Source organism: Leptodactylus fuscus, chromosome 11 (assembly GCF_031893055.1).
Source record: "Leptodactylus fuscus isolate aLepFus1 chromosome 11, aLepFus1.hap2, whole genome shotgun sequence".
Lineage (NCBI taxonomy): Eukaryota > Metazoa > Chordata > Amphibia > Anura > Leptodactylidae > Leptodactylus > Leptodactylus fuscus.
The window spans coordinates 85,604,295-85,622,336 of NC_134275.1; the positions used below are offsets into that span (position 1 = coordinate 85,604,295).

The window sequence follows — 18,042 nt, forward strand, 5'->3', positions numbered from 1 at the left end:
GCCTCAGGTTCCGGTCCAAAATACGGGTAGCGGCAACTGGATGCCGATGTAGTGCAGCAGAATCCACTCGCACACTCCGCTCCGGATTACACCCAATGAATGGGCCTAGTTGGGAGAGTCTTCTGGCGGACATGGCAAGGCGACTCGACCTGAAGAATGAGCATGGCGCTTCTGATTTCAATGGCATCCGTCTTTTTGGTCAGGATTTTGAAGCAGATACGGCCTCAAAATCAGGGATAATCCTGACCAAAAAACCCTGTGTGAACCTGACCTTAGGCCCAGATGAATGGAACAACTCAGCAGGGACTCCTGAGACGTGGAACCTGTGGCAAGTTTGAACAGGACATTTTTTATTTTTTTTTCAGCATCCTGCTACAGCAGGGATAGGGAACGTACGGCTCTCCAGCTGTTGCAAAACTACAACTCCCAGCATGCATACTGGCTCTGCTGTTCTTGGAACTCCCATAGAAGTGAATGGAGCATATTGGGAGTTGTAGTTTCACAGCAGCTGGAGAGCCGAAGGTTCCCTATCCCTGTGCTACAGTCTCTGCCTCCCATTGAATACAGTAGGAGACTGAATCTGCTCCCAAATCCGTCCTCAGTGTGAGCTGACCCTCACCTCCCCTGGGCTTCCCATTATTATATCCAGGGGTCTGAAGAGACTCTACAGTATAAGAGCATTTAATTCTGAATGACACCGCCAGAGGAGGCAATATATAGATACACCGCATTTCTTGTCCCCCCCCACCTATCTATAAAATGAAGGGCAGCAGCTTAGGTGAGGGCGCGCGGCCTAGTCTGTGTCCGGCCTTGTTCTCATACACTAGTCGAGCTCTGTACACACAAGATTTCTGGATATGACTAACCTCACCTCTGCAAGAATGAGCTAAAATACAGGGTCTCATCCCTCCGCGGAGCTCTGCTGCCCCTTTCCTTCACCAATTATTCGGGGTCTCAGCCCTCACTGACCAAAGCTCCTGCCACGTCCCATAGACTATCTGCCTTCACTACGTGTAACATTCGTGATGTGTGCGATACTGAAGACCCGGGCTCCACATTTATGTCACATCCCACTTGCTTTATTAAACACGGGCTCAGCTGCAATATCCATGAGATGGCTCACAAGACGAGACAAAGAAAATGAACATAAATGAACCTGCCTATGAGAATGCTGATAAATACGCACATCTACAGCGCTAGGCGAAATAAAGGAGCCGCCTCGGGGCGGGTACAGCAAGGCCAAGCCTTGTCCAATGGAGCCCTTTCCAGTTGGGTTGGTGTCACCCGTAGACAAGGGCCTCGTACTCAGACATCAGCTAGGTCATACGAAAAGCAAGGAAACTCAGAATGTCTTGTATCTGGACCCGATTCTCAAGAGTTGTGCCAAGTCTATAGTGTGCAGCTTGTATTAGATATGAATAGATTATGTATATATAGAATTTTTTGCATTTTTTATATACTCTGTACAGGCCTATAAGGTTCAGTGGGGCATTGACCACATGAACCCTACAGTCATGGCTAGCCCAGAACTAAAATTCATACAACCCCAATATTTGGTCAAGCTGCAAATATTGATATCTTTAAAAGGAAAATGATATTATCGGTGTATGGGATATAGCGAGGACAGGATTAGGACTCTTCAGACTCAGTTTTGTCCCCCCCCCCCCCCATTCATGCCCCCCTAAGATCCATGCAGTGGTACAACGACTGAGCCTGTCACCCCAAAAGCGAGGATTGCACAAATATACTGTCAAGATGCGACAGCAGAGGAAAAAGCCCACCTAAGGGGACAAGGGTGTTTACCTTAGCAGCTAAAAACGTGCACAATGCCCAGCTGCGGTTCTGTATACTATATCTGGGGCGTCCAGCGACTACACACAGTGACCGCAGCCTGCGTGTGTGTATAGAGGTGTTCACACAGGGAGGCTGCGTCCAGTCTGTGTAGTCAGCGGATAACAAGAGTCAACAGGGATCTTGTGCTCAGTAAGACGTTTATCTCAATTATGGAAATGGGCATTAGCAAAGTCCCTCCCTTCCCCCATGACACCCTAAAAATTCCTGACGTGGGCTCCGGCTAATGGGGAAGGAGAGCAAATATCGCAGCGTTAACGCAAATCCTCTTCTTCTCCTTTAATGGTCTTCTTGATGCGCAGCAGCATTGTAGTGAGCCACTGGTCCAGGCGCGAGATGGAGTCAAACTCTTTTACCTGTTGGACGATAAGACGGGTGAGACGAGACTGCAGATTATGGAAGCGTAAACCGAGCGATGACTGCGCAAGTGCGATCATGCGGCTACTTCAGTATATTAGGTAGTGGATACCAGCCTTAAAGGGGCTCTCCAGGACTTACAGACTGATCCTCCATCCATAGGATAGGTCATCATTATGTGAGCGGTGGGATCTGACACCTGAGACCACCACAGACCGGCTGGGTGAGCAGCCACATCATATCGCAGGGCCTGTGCTTGGTATTGCAGCTCAGCCCCATTCACTTACATGAGACAGAGCTTCTGCTGAAGGGAATAAGTCCCAGCACTTGTCCGCACCACAGTCTGTTCACTAAGCTGACTTGTGGGTATTTCAGGTGTCAGACCACTACTAAGGGTGTCACCCCATATCTATGCCCTGGATACAGATTCTGTTAGGGGGTATCTAAATGCCCAAAATAAACAAGGTCAATCCTAGTGATACTTATTCTTAAAGGGAGTGTACGTGGGCAGGGGTGCATGCCCCAGTGTATACTTACAAGTGTCCGTTGGGCCTACACCAGTATATATTTACTTTAACTATGCAGAAAGAGCCTTCTCTATACAGTCGCCTCCACAACGTGATATAGGTTACAATTACATTCAGTGGGTTCTGTATGTGACTATGGGCCCGGACAGCGACACATCAGAGCAATGGTCAGGAATAATCCACCTTTATACCTCCAATATATACATGTACACTCGGCCTGACACTTACTGCGTCTGTATAGTTGTCCACATTCTGTTCTTCGTGGGCTTCTAGAAGTTTCTGTGAATGATGGAACAGATGGTTATCCTTAGAGATTGCTCAGATGTTCTCCAAAGCTACACTGCACCCTGGAAGGAGCCGCGGCTCTGAACCAACTGGGCTAATACTGGACAAAGCTTCTCACTTCCCATCTCCAATTCTTTTGCCCATCCCGAGTAGGATTATAGATTTACCTTAACAAGTTTACACTCTCTGGAATCGGAGAACGCCGGGAACATCTCCTCGTATTTCTGGACAGCCAGCTGTGACACAAACACGCAGGTCAGTAATTCAGACACCCGGCAGCCCATTGTACAATCCCCAGCACCGGGCCATTACCTTAGCGTTGTACATATCGATGCAGAAATGGCAGAGGGCGGCTTTGAAGAAATACTCCTTGGCACTGTACTTCAGCAGAGGGCTGTCCATCGCGTTGGTGCCAACCTAAGATGTACAAGGGACAAGGTCAGAAGCGGCGCCTGATGCGTCCTATAACCGGGGCGATGGCTGAGGTCAGGGGGTACACATCTACCTGCTCATAGATTTCTACTGCTTTGGGGTATTGCTCCAGCTGAGCTGCGTAAGTGGCGACTTTCAGCAGACATTTGTTGGCAGAACTGTGAGCAAAAAAATACAAGAAATGTCATAATGCAAAGAAGTGTATACACCAAGACTATAGAGATCAGGGGGCGTTACAAGATTGAAATAGATCACCTATCCACAGGGTTAATGTTAAAGGGGTTTTCCAGGCTTATCAGTGGATGACCTATCATTAGCCTGAATCCCATTCACTTTGCAGGTGCTGTAAAGCGCAGTGTTTTTTGCTGCAGTGCAGTGGGGCCCCGGCCTAAGTATTGATCAGAGGGGTCTGACTGCTGGGACACCCACTAATCCCAAGTGCAGGGGTCTCGTGTCTCCTGTGTGAATGGGGCAGTGGTCAAACATATCCATGGGTCAGATGAAGAGAAGTCTCAGAGTCTGAATGAAGAGATGGCAGATGTGTCCGACCACTGCGCCATTCAATCAGGGACACAGAATCAGTGGGAGTCCTAAGGTCACATCCCCGACTGATCAGACACTCCCGATTGGTGATAAATTTAACCCCTTAAAGTCAATTTAGCTGGGATAAAGCTGTCCAGATGTAAGGGGGGGGGGGGGGCTTTATGTGCTGGAAGGGGTTCATTATCCCAAATGCTGGTTTTAGCAATGACTGTTTTCTGGATGCGAGACGGCTCCATGAACTGACACACCATAAGTGTGAGCGCGCTCAGTCAGGGCGGGGCCATATAACACCACTTACCTGTTGGATTCCTCTCCCTTGTAGTAATCTGCTGCCTGCTCATAGTGAGCGATTGCCTGGAAACACACAAGTGACACAAGAGATGAGGCTTTGGGGTCCTCAGTTATTCCTCCTGTTCCCAGAATAACCAGGAGGGTAGAGGACGGGGACAATGTGGCCGTGTTAGTGACAAACCTTCTCTATGTCCACCAGCTCGGACTCGTAGATCTCGGCTATGGATATGTGATGTTTGGCTGCGATGGTGAATCTCCCCTGAGAAGAACAAGAACAAAGTCAGTCATGATGTATGGAGTGAGTGGAAAGTCTAGATCTACACGGACATGACTGGCACAGAATTTCCAACCTAATATTAAAAAAGTGGACGATCCCTTTAAGCCGGCCATACAATAGACAGGCAGTTTAGGCCATTTTGTCTGCAGCTTCCATGGAATGACAGACTCCACACACAGGCAGATCTCTGTGGTCAGGCCGTGCCGCGTTATAATCTGCAGTCTTGCTGTCCGCAGACGCCTCCGCTCAGTAGAAGTGTTGGCGGCTGTATCTACGCCCAGATGGTATACGGCAGAGATACAACAAGCTGTCCTTCTATTCTCGTCTCTCACATACACAACATTAGTATTGCTCACATAATGGAGGCTCCGCACACACAAGCCGGGGGCCGGGACTCACCATGTCAGTGTAGATTTCTATGGCCCGCAGTAGACAGTTGATGGCCTCTGTAAGACACAGATAAGTGCGGCATGTGATGATCAGATATCAGATAAGATCATGTGTGAAGTGAATCAGACGTCCGCTCCGTGTCTGACCCTCAGAGTATATCAGTGACTACAGTCTCCATCCATAGACTTCGCTCCACCTTCCCCATATAGAAGCAGAGCCCTCGTGGGATTAACCCTTTACTGGTAAATGTAATTCTGCCGTACATGTATGTTGTCTGTGATCCGCCGTGTGCATAGCACCCCCATGTGCTGGCCAGGTGAGCGAGTATTGGGGTTCACTGTGCTGAGCACTTATACTATGGATTGTCCCCTATATCTGATCGTGCGCGTCTTCCTTGCAATTAATTGCTGTTTTAGTTCTTGTGTAAATCCTGTGACCGGCCTCAACCGAAAAATCGTAGTGACCAGATAAGACGCCGCTGACTACAGAAGAGGCCGCACCGTCACTTCTTGTTAATCTAGCAGTTCCTTTTTGTTAATATTTAACCTCTTGAGCTCTTCGTCAGGACTCCAAATGTCGCCCCCAGCTGTGACCTCTCACCTGTTCCTCTCCAGTCACCCCTGTGTCTCCCCCAATCAGGATCAGCTCCTCCCTACAGAGCAGGTCACATGTCTGACAGCGGGCGGCAGAGCTTAGGGTGTCTGTTTCCAATAGCGCCAGCCATTCTGTAGCCCCCGAGCTGTGAATGTCACTTTACGTCTCCGCCACCTTCGCAGCTTTCTTACCTTGAGGGTCGGCCTTCTTAAAAGCATTTCCGGCATCCACAAAGTTAGTGGCGGCGTCGTGCTTGCTTTGGACCTGGAGATGGAGCTGGGCGGCCTGGCAGAACGCATTGCCTGCGGCTAGGAGAGAAGAGCGAGACGTCAGATAACGAGACACTCACAGAGCGCTGAGATAGCGAGACACTCACAGAGCGCTCAGATAACGAGACACTCACAGAGCGCTGAGATAGCGAGACACTCACAGAGCGCTCAGATAGCGAGACACTCACAGAGCGCTCAGATAGCGAGACACTCACAGAGCGCTCCGATAACGAGACACTCACAGAGCGCTGAGATAGCGAGACACTCACAGAGCGCTCAGATAACGAGACACTCACAGAGCGCTGAGATAGCGAGACACTCACAGAGCGCTCAGATAGCGAGACACTCACAGAGCGCTCAGATAGCGAGACACTCACAGAGCGCTCCGATAACGAGACACTCACAGAGCGCTGAGATAGCGAGACACTCACAGAGCGCTGAGATAGCGAGACACTCACAGAGCGCTCCGATAACGAGACACTCACAGAGCGCTGAGATAGCGAGACACTCACAGAGCGCTCAGATAACGAGACACTCACAGAGCGCTGAGATAGCGAGACACTCACAGAGCGCTCAGATAGCGAGACACTCACAGAGCGCTCAGATAGCGAGACACTCACAGAGCGCTCAGATAGCGAGACACTCACAGAGCGCTCCGATAACGAGACACTCACAGAGCGCTGAGATAGCGAGACACTCACAGAGCGCTCAGATAACGAGACACTCACAGAGCGCTGAGATAGCGAGACACTCACAGAGCGCTCAGATAGCGAGACACTCACAGAGCGCTCAGATAGCGAGACACTCACAGAGCGCTCCGATAACGAGACACTCACAGAGCGCTGAGATAGCGAGACACTCACAGAGCGCTCAGATAACGAGACACTCACAGAGCGCTGAGATAGCGAGACACTCACAGAGCGCTCAGATAGCGAGACACTCATAGAGCGCTCAGATAGCGAGACACTCACAGAGCGCTCAGATAGCGAGACACTCACAGAGCGCTCAGATAGCGAGACACAGAGCGCTCCGATAACGAGACACTCACAGAGCGCTGAGATAGCGAGACACTCACAGAGCGCTGAGATAGCGAGACACTCACAGAGCGCTGAGATAGCGAGACACTCACAGAGCGCTGAGATAGCGAGACACTCACAGAGCGCTCAGATAACGAGACACTCACAGAGCGCTCAGATAGCGAGACACTCACAGAGCGCTCAGATAGCGAGACACTCACAGAGCGCTGAGATAGCGAGACACTCACAGAGCGCTCAGATAGCGAGACACTCACAGAGCGCTCAGATAGCGAGACACAGAGCGCTCCGATAACGAGACACTCACAGAGCGCTCAGATAGCGAGAAACTCACAGTGCGCTCCGATAGCGAGACACTCACAGAGCGCTGAGATAGCGAGACACTCACAGAGCGCTGAGATAACGAGACACTCACAGAGCGCTGAGATAGAGAGACACTCACAGAGCGCTCAGATAACGAGACACTCACAGAGCGCTCAGATAGCGAGACACTCACAGAGCGCTCAGATAGCGAGACACTCACAGAGCGCTCAGATAGCGAGACACTCACAGAGCGCTCAGATAGCGAGACACTCACAGAGCGCTCAGATAGCGAGACACTCACAGAGCGCTGAGATAGCGAGACACTCACAGAGCGCTGAGATAACGAGACACTCACAGAGCGCTGAGATAGCGAGACACTCACAGAGCGCTCAGATAACGAGACACTCACAGAGCGCTCAGATAGCGAGACACTCACAGAGCGCTCAGATAGCGAGACACTCACAGAGCGCTCAGATAGCGAGACACTCACAGAGCGCTCAGATAGCGAGACACTCACAGAGCGCTCAGATAGCGAGACACTCACAGAGCGCTCAGATAGCGAGACACTCGCAGAGCGCTCCGATAGCGAGACACTCGCAGAGCGCTCCGATAGCGAGACACTCGCAGAGCGCTCCGATAGCGAGACACTCGCAGAGCGCTCCGATAGCGAGACACTCGCAGAGCGCTCCGATAGCGAGACACTCGCAGAGCGCTCCGATAGCGAGACACTCGCAGAGCGCTCCGATAGCGAGACACTCGCAGAGCGCTCCGATAGCGAGACACTCGCAGAGCGCTCCGATAGCGAGACACTCGCAGAGCGCTCCGATAGCGAGACACTCGCAGAGCGCTCCGATAGCGAGACACTCGCAGAGCGCTCCGATAGCGAGACACTCGCAGAGCGCTCCAATAGCGAGACACTCACAGAGCGCTCCGATAGCGAGACACTCACAGAGCGCTCCGATAGCGAGACACTCACAGAGCGCTCAGATAACGAGACACTCACAGAGCGCTGAGATAGCGAGACACTCACAGAGCGCTGAGATAGCGAGACACTCACAGAGCGCTGAGATAGCGAGACACTCACAGAGCGCTCAAATAGCGAGACACTCACAGAGCGCTCAGATAGCGAGAAACTCACAGAGCGCTCAGATAGCGAGACACTCACAGAGCGCTCAGATAGCGAGAAACTCACAGAGCGCTCAGATAGCGAGAAACTCACAGAGCGCTCAGATAGCGAGACACTCACAGAGCGCTCAGATAGCGAGAAACTCACAGAGCGCTCAGATAGCGAGACACTCACAGAGCGCTCAGATAGCGAGAAACTCACAGAGCGCTCAGATAGCGAGAAACTCACAGAGCGCTCAGATAGCGAGAAACTCACAGAGCGCTCAGATAGCGAGACACTCACAGAGCGCTCAGATAGCGAGACACTCACAGAGCGCTGAGATAGCGAGACACTCACAGAGCGCTGAGATAGCGAGACACTCACAGAGCGCTCAGATAGCGAGACACTCACAGAGCGCTGAGATAGCGAGACACTCACAGAGCGCTGAGATAGCGAGACACTCACAGAGCGCTCAGATAGCGAGACACTCACAGAGCGCTGAGATAGCGAGACACTCACAGAGCGCTGAGATAGCGAGACACTCACAGAGCGCTCAGATAACGAGACACTCACAGAGCGCTCAGATAACGAGACACTCACAGAGCGCTGAGATAGCGAGACACTCACAGAGCGCTCAGATAGCGAGACACTCACAGAGCGCTGAGATAGCGAGACACTCACAGAGCGCTGAGATAGCGAGACACTCACAGAGCGCTGAGATAGCGAGACACTCACAGAGCGCTCAGATAGCGAGACACTCACAGAGCGCTGAGATAGCGAGACACTCACAGAGCGCTCAGATAACGAGACACTCACAGAGCGCTGAGATAGCGAGACACTCACAGAGCGCTCAGATAGCGAGACACTCACAGAGCGCTGAGATAGCGAGACACTCACAGAGCGCTCAGATAGCGAGACACTCACAGAGCGCTCAGATAGCGAGACACTCACAGAGCGCTCCGATAGCGAGACACTCACAGAGCGCTCAGATAGCGAGACACTCGCAGAGCGCTCAGATAGCGAGACACTCGCAGAGCGCTCCGATAGCGAGACACTCGCAGAGCGCTCCGATAGCGAGACACTCGCAGAGCGCTCCGATAGCAAGACACTCGCAGAGCGCTCCGATAGCGAGACACTCGCAGAGCGCTCCGATAGCGAGACACTCGCAGAGCGCTCCGATAGCGAGACACTCGCAGAGCGCTCCGATAGCGAGACACTCGCAGAGCGCTCCGATAGCGAGACACTCGCAGAGCGCTCCGATAGCGAGACACTCGCAGAGCGCTCCGATAGCGAGACACTCACAGAGCGCTCCGATAGCGAGACACTCACAGAGCGCTCAGATAACGAGACACTCACAGAGCGCTGAGATAGCGAGACACTCACAGAGCGCTGAGATAGCGAGACACTCACAGAGCGCTGAGATAGCGAGACACTCACAGAGCGCTCAAATAGCGAGACACTCACAGAGCGCTCAAATAGCGAGACACTCACAGAGCGCTCAAATAGCGAGACACTCACAGAGCGCTCAGATAGCGAGAAACTCACAGAGCGCTCAGATAGCGAGACACTCACAGAGCGCTCAGATAGCGAGACACTCACAGAGCGCTCCGATAGCAGGTTACAGGATCAATGTGGGGCCACTATTAGAATATGGAGGTTGTGCTGCAGGATGGCATCAGCCCAGGCCTCCATGTTACATTATAGAGAACTGTATTACATACACATTATATACTTATAGAAGTAGTAATTACTCTAAGCGATTGTTAATTAGAATTAAAGGGGTTTTCACAGTTTATTCCTAAAATCTGCCCGAAGATTTCACTTTCTCTGAATCCGCAGACTTACCGCTCCAATTCTTCACCATCTTGAACATGTTGGCGGCTCGAGCATAAAGTTCACAAGCTTCTTCCACCTTCGATGAGCCCCTGAAAAACCAATCACAGCAGGGTAAGAAGCCGATCAATGGGGGAGGGGAGTCAGGACAAGAATCCTATAAACGGGGGAGTCAGGACAGGGATCCGATCAGCGGGGTCATATACAAAGGGTATAAGTAATATATCCATAAGATGTCGGTTTTTATACAGATCACATGACTATTATACGGAATTATTCTATACTGACGCCGGAGTCGGTCACTTTTTTCTGACCCCCGACGCCCCAGCCCTGGTACAGGTCACAAGGTTTCCGGATTATTCTGCCGTCACATCCACCTCGGCCCCTCTTCTTTGCTTATTCTGGTGCAGACATTTTGATATCTTGCTTTGTGCATTGTCATGGAAACTGGAGGAACATTTACTATTCTAGCGGAGACGTCTGTGGGAGACTGACAAAGAGCCGGACGCCCCGATCAGCCAGAACATTAATACCACATGGGGAGAATAATAGAGATTTTTTTTTTATGTAGATTATGAGCCCCCTATAGGGATATATGATAGAGGGATCACACCGTACATTTATTCCCTATCAGTTTGTCTTTGTAGAATGGGAGGAAATCCACACAAACACGGGGAGAACATACAAACTCCTTGCAGATGCTGTTCCTGGCGAGATTCAAACCCAGGACTCCAGCGCTGCAAGGCTACTGTGCTTAACCACTGAGCCACCGTGTTACCCCAATAATAGAGATTTTATTACCCCAGGACACGGAGTGGCCTCAACATCAGATTTACTATCACTTACACAAACGATAGCAGAGATCTATGCTGGTCCTGCCCGGCGCCGATCATGGTGTGCGCCAAAATTATAAAGACGCTGGAGTGTGCTAATAATTCTGGCTCATCCAGCAGCAGTGCGGGGAAGGAATTATCTGTGGCACATGCAATGTCTCTCTTAATAAATCCCCCCCCCCATTGTGATTTTATTTCCAAAATCTCCACTTATTGTCAATCAATGGCCAAAACCTGTCCTGATCGAGTCACCCGAACACCTTGTTACATGACAGGAGGAACAATCTCAGGACTTGGGACAACACGGTGGCTCAGTGGTTCGCACTGCAGCACTGGAGTCCTGGGTTCGAATCCCGCCAGGAACCACATCTGCAAGGAGTTTGTATGTTCTCCCCGTGTTTGTGTGGATTTCCTCCCATTCTACAAAGACATACTGATAGGGAAAAATGTACATTGTGATCTCTGTATCATATATCCCTATAGGGGGCTCACTATCTACATAAAAAATGTAAAAAAAAAAAAAAAAAAAAAAAATCCTAAAAACCACAATCTCAGGACCTGGGTCACTTGGACATGATCAGGGTTCACTGACAACAAGCAGAGAAATGGCAAAAAAATCATCCCCATCATAGTCACAATAGTGGAACAGTCAGGGACAAAACAACACCCTGTTCCCACTTTCACCCCTCTGCTAATTTTGGCAAAACCCTGGAAATGCCGCAAAGAGAAAGGTTCAAGAAATCTGGATAGAAAGTGGCCAAGGACCCTCCTACAACACTTCCTGTCAGGGGGATTTGTAATAACTTAAATAAATCTGAGTTATATCCCGGGTCTACGAGTTACCAAGCGCTTCCTCGCCCATGTTCACATGACAACTCTTCCTGTCCGCTGCTCTGGCAGCAGAATGACATCACATGGGGCCTCACAGCAACCAATCAGGTGTCTTATGTAACCTGTGCTGCGAGAGAGAAAACTGGATTCTGATTGGCTGCTGAGGTCCAGTGTAATGGCTGCCAGTGTATGAGAGCTGTAGGCTATAGACCTGTACACACCAGACTGTTTGCTACAAACACTAGGACAGCCAAAACAGCCGCGAGCTCAGGCTGATACCGCGCAGCAAACGCCCAGGGGAGAGCCCAGGATTTAGGCTGGACACAAGCGAGCGCCGAGATGTGACTTACAGACCATCAGATATTACTGCACGAAAAAGGGGGCTGCACTTACATTAGGGGGGGGGGTCACGGTGCAGCCAATGTTACAGTGTAGCCCAACAGGGCCGGGTCTAAACCAAAGATCACAATGAATGGGGCATTTCATCTCAGTTATGAGGAGAGGGGAGTTACACTGGGTTTTAGGTTTCGTCACCTCCCCTCGGCCTCGGATTAGGGTCTGCAGTCAGGATGAATAGAAAGCCGCTATCCGCCTCACGTTCCGGCCCTGTGCAGGCTCAGATGCAGAATCTGGAGGGGATTCTTGTATTTCCCGTGTCCTGTCAGTCTTCAGGTTCAGGGCGATATTTGGGGCTGATTTTAAGGGGAAACCTGCCAGGAATCAGCACCAGCTTCCTGTGTGAACTCACCCTTAGGCTAGGACTACACGTGACCTTAGTCATGGCTCCCGTCATGTGACCATAGATGGCCGAGACTCCTCCAGTAATGTCTGTAACCCTTCGTGTGCTGGAAGCACAATTTCTAGTCACAGCTGCGGCACACTATGGGTTACACTTGTATTAGGCGCAGGGTAGAGCCGCCATCTCCAGTCACAGCCAAAGCCCAAGGCTAAATCTCTTCTGTTTGTCATCATTTCCCCACTGTGGGATTATTATAGGATTATCTTATCTTATAAGCGTCTGCCATTGGAATCTGAAGCGACGTCACATCTGCGCAGGGGAATGGTTTCTTCTGATTCGTCAGAAAACGGGAAAACCAGACCGTGAGAATAAAGCGCGAGGGACACCCCGACTATAACGGGAGCCATTGGGGTCACCGGACAGAGAAGGCGGCCTTGCAGCACTTTTTATGGAGACTCCGCACAAATGTGAACACGGCCTAAATGGTACGAGAGACCGGAACAAAAAAAGGGGCTGCCCATAGCAACCAGACTCCAGACAAGGATGGGGAAAATGGCTTTGGACAACCAATGGAATTCCTTCTAAGCAAACACATGACAGCGAGGCACCAATCAGATTCCAGCTCTCATTTGATTATTAGAGGATGGAAAAAGAAAGCAGTGATGTGATTGGTTACTATCAGCCCATGACGGCCACCAATCAGGTTGCAGCTTTCATTCTCCCATAACCAGAGAGCAGTGATGTGATTGGTTGCTATGGGAAGCAGATCGCACAGATTTCCCCGGCAGATGTCGGTCTGATCGATCACACGATGACATCTTCCCGGCGCTCCCGTGCTGATCAGATCCTGTCATGTGTCAGACTCACCCGAAGAGCCCGGAGAAGAAGGACTGGGAAGACTTGACTTTCTTATCGGCCTCGGCCAGCAGCTGCATGGCCTCCTTCTCCTTCCCGGAGTTATCCATAGCAGATCACCGGGCTGGCAGTACCAGGACAGGCCGAGGATGACGGGAGGTAAAGCGGCGGGGGCCGGGGGCTACAACCAGGGACAATCCCAGAGAGGAGCTCCGGGAGGCGGTGATGGAGTCTCTGCCCGCAGACAGCTCAGTGACGGGGATGGCTCAGCCTCCACCGCGGACACAGCGCCACTTCCGCCCACACTGCGTCACGTGACCCGAGCCTACATCACATCCGTCACAACACCGATCAGCTGATCCGCAGGTCACGTGACAGGTTTAAATTCCCCGCCGAGTGTGCAGGTAGCGGGTGCCGGGAGGTGAGTGCAGGTGCGGTGTAAGCAGGAGGCGGCAGAGCTGGTGAGATCAGGTCATAGCCTCTGTGTGTGTGTGTGTGTGTGTGTATATATATATATATATATATATATATATGTAATAGCGGGTTACTATCAATGTTACTAGAAGTCATTCTCTATGGGGTGATGTCCAGGGAAGGTTGTGGTCGGCTCGTGCAAGTACAGCTGCAGTGTAAAGCATAGAGGACAAACAGACCTGAGCCTGTAGGAGGGAGATCTCAGCTTTCAGTGTAAAGCATGGAGGAGCCTGGGGAGAAATACTGCAGTTGCAGTGTAAAGCATGGAGGAGCCTGGGGATGAATAGAGCTGCAGTGTAAAGCATGGAGGAGCCCGGGGATGAAGCATAGAGCTGCAGTGTAAAGCATGGAGGAGCCTGGGGATGAATAGAGCTGCAGTGTAAAGCATGGAGGAGCCCGGGGATGAAGCATAGAGCTGCAGTGTAAAGCATGGAGTAGCCTGGGGATGAAGCATAGAGCTGCAGTGTAAGACATGGGGCAGCGTCTGGGGTACTGCTGCACCCTCCATAGCGCCGCTCCATGTCCTACCGATCAAACACACAGAATATGACTTGCAGAGAGATTCCCATTCTAGACATGGAGCCCATATCTGGGGGGGTCTGTACATGTCTATTGGGGGGGGGGGTCTGTACATGTCTATTAGGGGAACTCTCCTTTAATTGTCTTCTGGCAAAAAAAACCTTCCACATAAAATCCTTGTGTCTTTCCAGGTCTTCCATATAACTGCACAGAGGGGAGGGGATTCGCCATGAGCACAGATCTAATGCAGTGAGTGCCAGGGGGAGGACATGGAGGAACAGATACTGGGCCTATAGGGCTCTTATTACCCAATGATGCATAACCTAGACGTGTGCCCTAATACAGTGGGGGATGGGTCACCTCCTCTGCTGTGCTGGGGCATGTAGTCAATAAATCAGAAAACCTCTTTAATAAGGGTGTAGGTTACAGCATGTGGTAAGGGGGGATCGGCTTTTGGATGGGGGTACCATTGATGTTTGTCTGCAGCCCATATACCTGACCCTGTCCTTTATCTGAGGGCCTATAGGGCTGTTGATGATGTCCCATCCACCAGGCCTCTAACTCCCTTTCATACTGGGGCTCCCCTATAATATCTGTAGGTAACGGTAGGCCTGGCATCTCGGCAGTGATTACCATATCCCCGTGGCACTGGCTGGTAACCCATCGTACCACGCTCATAATATTAACCGGCTTCTCATTTGTTTCCCCAGAAAAAATCTCAATTGGAAACTGCACCTATAAGATGGCCTCTAGTTTGGGGACCACAACACGCCGGAAGCGAGATAAGGTTTCTGCTCTGGAGATGACGTCCTCCAGCCTGTCTGTGGAACACTGTAAGTCCAAGGTGTGGAACTACTACACCAAGCTGGGCGACGCTTACGTGGAGTGTAAGGTTTGCAGGAAACAGTTCTCTTTCCATTCCGGTACCACCATGATGAGGGAGCACCTGGTGAGGAGACACAGCCTGCGGAGTATCGGCATCCCTCCAACTAAGGAGCAGCCTGAGCTGGATTACCCCGAACAAGAGGGGGCAGTGAAGAGGTTACGGCCAGCAGTCCCGGGAAACAGCCTCTGCCCATCCGTTACAGAATCCCGGCCACAGGTGATTGCCAGCCTGGTACTGGAGATGATCTGCCGAGACCTTCATCCTCTATCCATAGTTGAAGAGAAGGGCTTTGGGCTCCTCCTCAGCTACCTGGAACCTCATGTAGATCTCCCAACCGCAACGCAACTTGCTGATATGTTGTGGAACAAATACACGGTGGTCAAGCAGCAACTCAAGTGTTGTCTTCAGTCTGCCCTCTCTGTTGTCCTCTCCATCGTAAGTTGGAGTGACCATTCGAAGAAGTCCTGTCTCTCGATTACTGCCAATGTCATTGACAATGACTGGAGGTTATGCAGGTACTTGCTGGAAACTCAACACGTTTCCCAAAACAAGACGGACGACAACCTGACGGAACGTCTGTACTCGGTGCTGACAGAGTTTGGATTGTCTAGTAACCTCGTGTCATGTGTCGTACACGATCGATCGGCCTCCATGACTGCTCATGCCCAATCTTTTAAGGACACTTACGGGTGGGCCAGTCTCTGCTGCACATCCCACCTCCTACAACTGTGTGTACAAGCCGGGCTGCAGGTCCAGGAAGTGAAGGAAGCCTTGGGTGCAGCCAGAGAGTTGGTGAGCTACTTCCAAGAAGACTTCAAGGCCAGTTGTTACCTCAATGCCAAGCTGGAAGCCATGAACAAGCCCAGACTGGTCGTAGATACGGAGCAATACTGGATCAGCACTTTAGAGATGTGTCAGAGCTTGTTAGACCTGAAGTGGGCAATCCTTTCCATTTTGGAGGAACAAGGTGCTAAGAACTTGTCGGACCAGCACTGGAAGTTGTTGCAAGACTTGGTGCCCATGTTGAAGACTATATGGATTGCAACAGCGTTCCTACAAGAGGAGCAGAATGCGTCCATCTCGTCCTTGATGCCCTGTATACATGGCATCTTCACAACAGTCGGGCAGATCTCGGAGGGAACCAGTAGTAGTATTAAAGCTGCTGCCGCTCAGATACGCGCTGAGATTTGTCAACATTGGGATATGCAGGACGAGGGGAAACTCCTAACTAACCCGTCTGCCATTGCCTCCTTTCTGGACCCTCGCTTCAAAGAGTTGAGGTTCCTTAAACCTTGGGCCAGAGGAGAGCTGCATCTTATAGTGAGAAACATGTTGTCGCAGATGTGTGAGCCTTGTTCCACGCGCCACTCCTGGATGCCAAGCAGCTGCGCCCTAGAGGACTCTAAGGAGACCCTTCAGTTGCCCGTCCAAAAGGACAAGGGACTCGTTGCGGTGCCTGAAAATGTCTATGACGTTCTTCTTGGAAGAGATCCAACCGAGAGTATGCCGGAGGCCCACCAGCAGCTGGAGAGCTACATAGTAGAACCCGTCTGTAAACGTAGCACGGACCCTCTGGCCTGGTGGAACTGTAATCGCCATCGCTTTCCTACATTGGCCCGACTAGCCCGGCAATATCTGGTCATACCGGCCACTGCTATAAAGCCGGATCACGCCTTCAGCCCTGTACTAGACTCCCTAGAGAAGCGCCGAGCCGCTCTAGAACCCAAGAACATGAACCAGATCCTTTTCTTACATCAGAATAAGGACTTGGTAGAATGGAGCCTGAAGGGTAACGACTGAGGGTTACCAATATGGCTTCAAGGGACCCTAACACAATCCTCAATGACCTTCTTCCCTCACAAAACCCTTTATAATGGCCACGGACCTCTTATGGCTGGACACCAGAGGACAATGAGTGGAGTAGGCGCCATAGTGACCTGATTCTCTCACTTTATGGCGGGATCTGATGGCTATTGGCCGCTTTACCTCTGCCGTGGCCGCTTTTACCTTTATGGGCACAATTTCCCAGATCAGGGACCACGGGGAGTAAATCTGTAAATATCTGTAACGTTCCTTCACGTACACTCGTTTTGTTTTTTTTCCATTACTTTGTTTTGGTTTTTTGTAGTTGAATTTTAATAAGTGAATGTAAAGTGCACCCCCCCCCTCCCCGAGAACGGATTGGTAATATATTACACCTTATTTAAAGAATTTTTGTAATAAAACTCATTTTGCTACTACAGTGACTTTCCTGGGGTCAGTGTAACGTAAGGCGGAGGCTGCAGGGGGACTGGTTGGGTTACTGCACATGATATGACTGTCGTAGTTGCAGAGTATTATATACCGGGCGCAGCCGCTCTGCTATGACCAGAGATGTGTCCAGGCCTGTGCAGCTGATGGGCTCCAGCTCCTTCCTAAATGGTGGCCGGCCATGGTCAGACAGGTGTGTAGACGTCCCTATGTCACTGACTTAGGAGTGAGAAGATCATTACAAAGCTCCTTGTCCTGTCCCTTCAAGTATTTGTACGGGTGGCTCAGTGGTTAGCACTGCAGCGCTGGGTCCTGGGTTGACCAAGGGTAACATCTGCATGGCGTTTGGATGTTCTTGTGTTTGCATGGGTTTCCTCCTGGTCCTCCCACATGCCAAAAACATAGTGATAGGTAAATTGGCTCCCTGTCCAAACACCTGCCCCTTATGGGATGAGCGCCTGTATGGCAGCCACTAACCCCCCAACTCCACATCCCTCCCTGTGCTTTGAGATTCCCTGAGAATAAAGCAAGGCAAAATATGAAGATGGAGGCGGTAAGTATTTT

At 51.0% G+C, this 18,042-nt stretch overlaps 2 protein-coding genes across 2 annotated transcripts; one reads left to right on the top strand and one right to left on the bottom strand.

Annotated features, from left to right (window-relative positions):
* Positions 1 to 1,663: 1,663 nt before the first annotated feature.
* Positions 1,664 to 13,666, bottom strand: NAPA (NSF attachment protein alpha). Its single transcript, XM_075260079.1, has 11 exons — positions 13,362 to 13,666; positions 10,104 to 10,183; positions 5,739 to 5,855; positions 4,963 to 5,009; positions 4,468 to 4,545; positions 4,294 to 4,349; positions 3,526 to 3,610; positions 3,333 to 3,437; positions 3,188 to 3,256; positions 2,964 to 3,014; positions 1,664 to 2,207 (listed from the first exon to the last, which is right to left on the bottom strand). The coding sequence occupies exons 1-11, from the start codon at positions 13,457 to 13,459 to the stop codon at positions 2,106 to 2,108; spliced, it is 888 nt and encodes a 295-aa protein (XP_075116180.1). The 5' UTR covers positions 13,460 to 13,666; the 3' UTR covers positions 1,664 to 2,105.
* An 893-nt stretch (positions 13,667 to 14,559) lies between these two features.
* On the top strand, positions 14,560 to 17,028 carry LOC142184720 (E3 SUMO-protein ligase ZBED1-like). The gene is made up of 2 exons (XM_075259773.1): positions 14,560 to 14,591; positions 15,053 to 17,028. Exon 2 carries the CDS (start codon positions 15,085 to 15,087, stop codon positions 17,026 to 17,028), a length of 1,944 nt encoding a protein of 647 aa, XP_075115874.1. The 5' UTR covers positions 14,560 to 14,591; positions 15,053 to 15,084.
* The last annotated feature ends 1,014 nt before the right edge of the window (positions 17,029 to 18,042 follow it).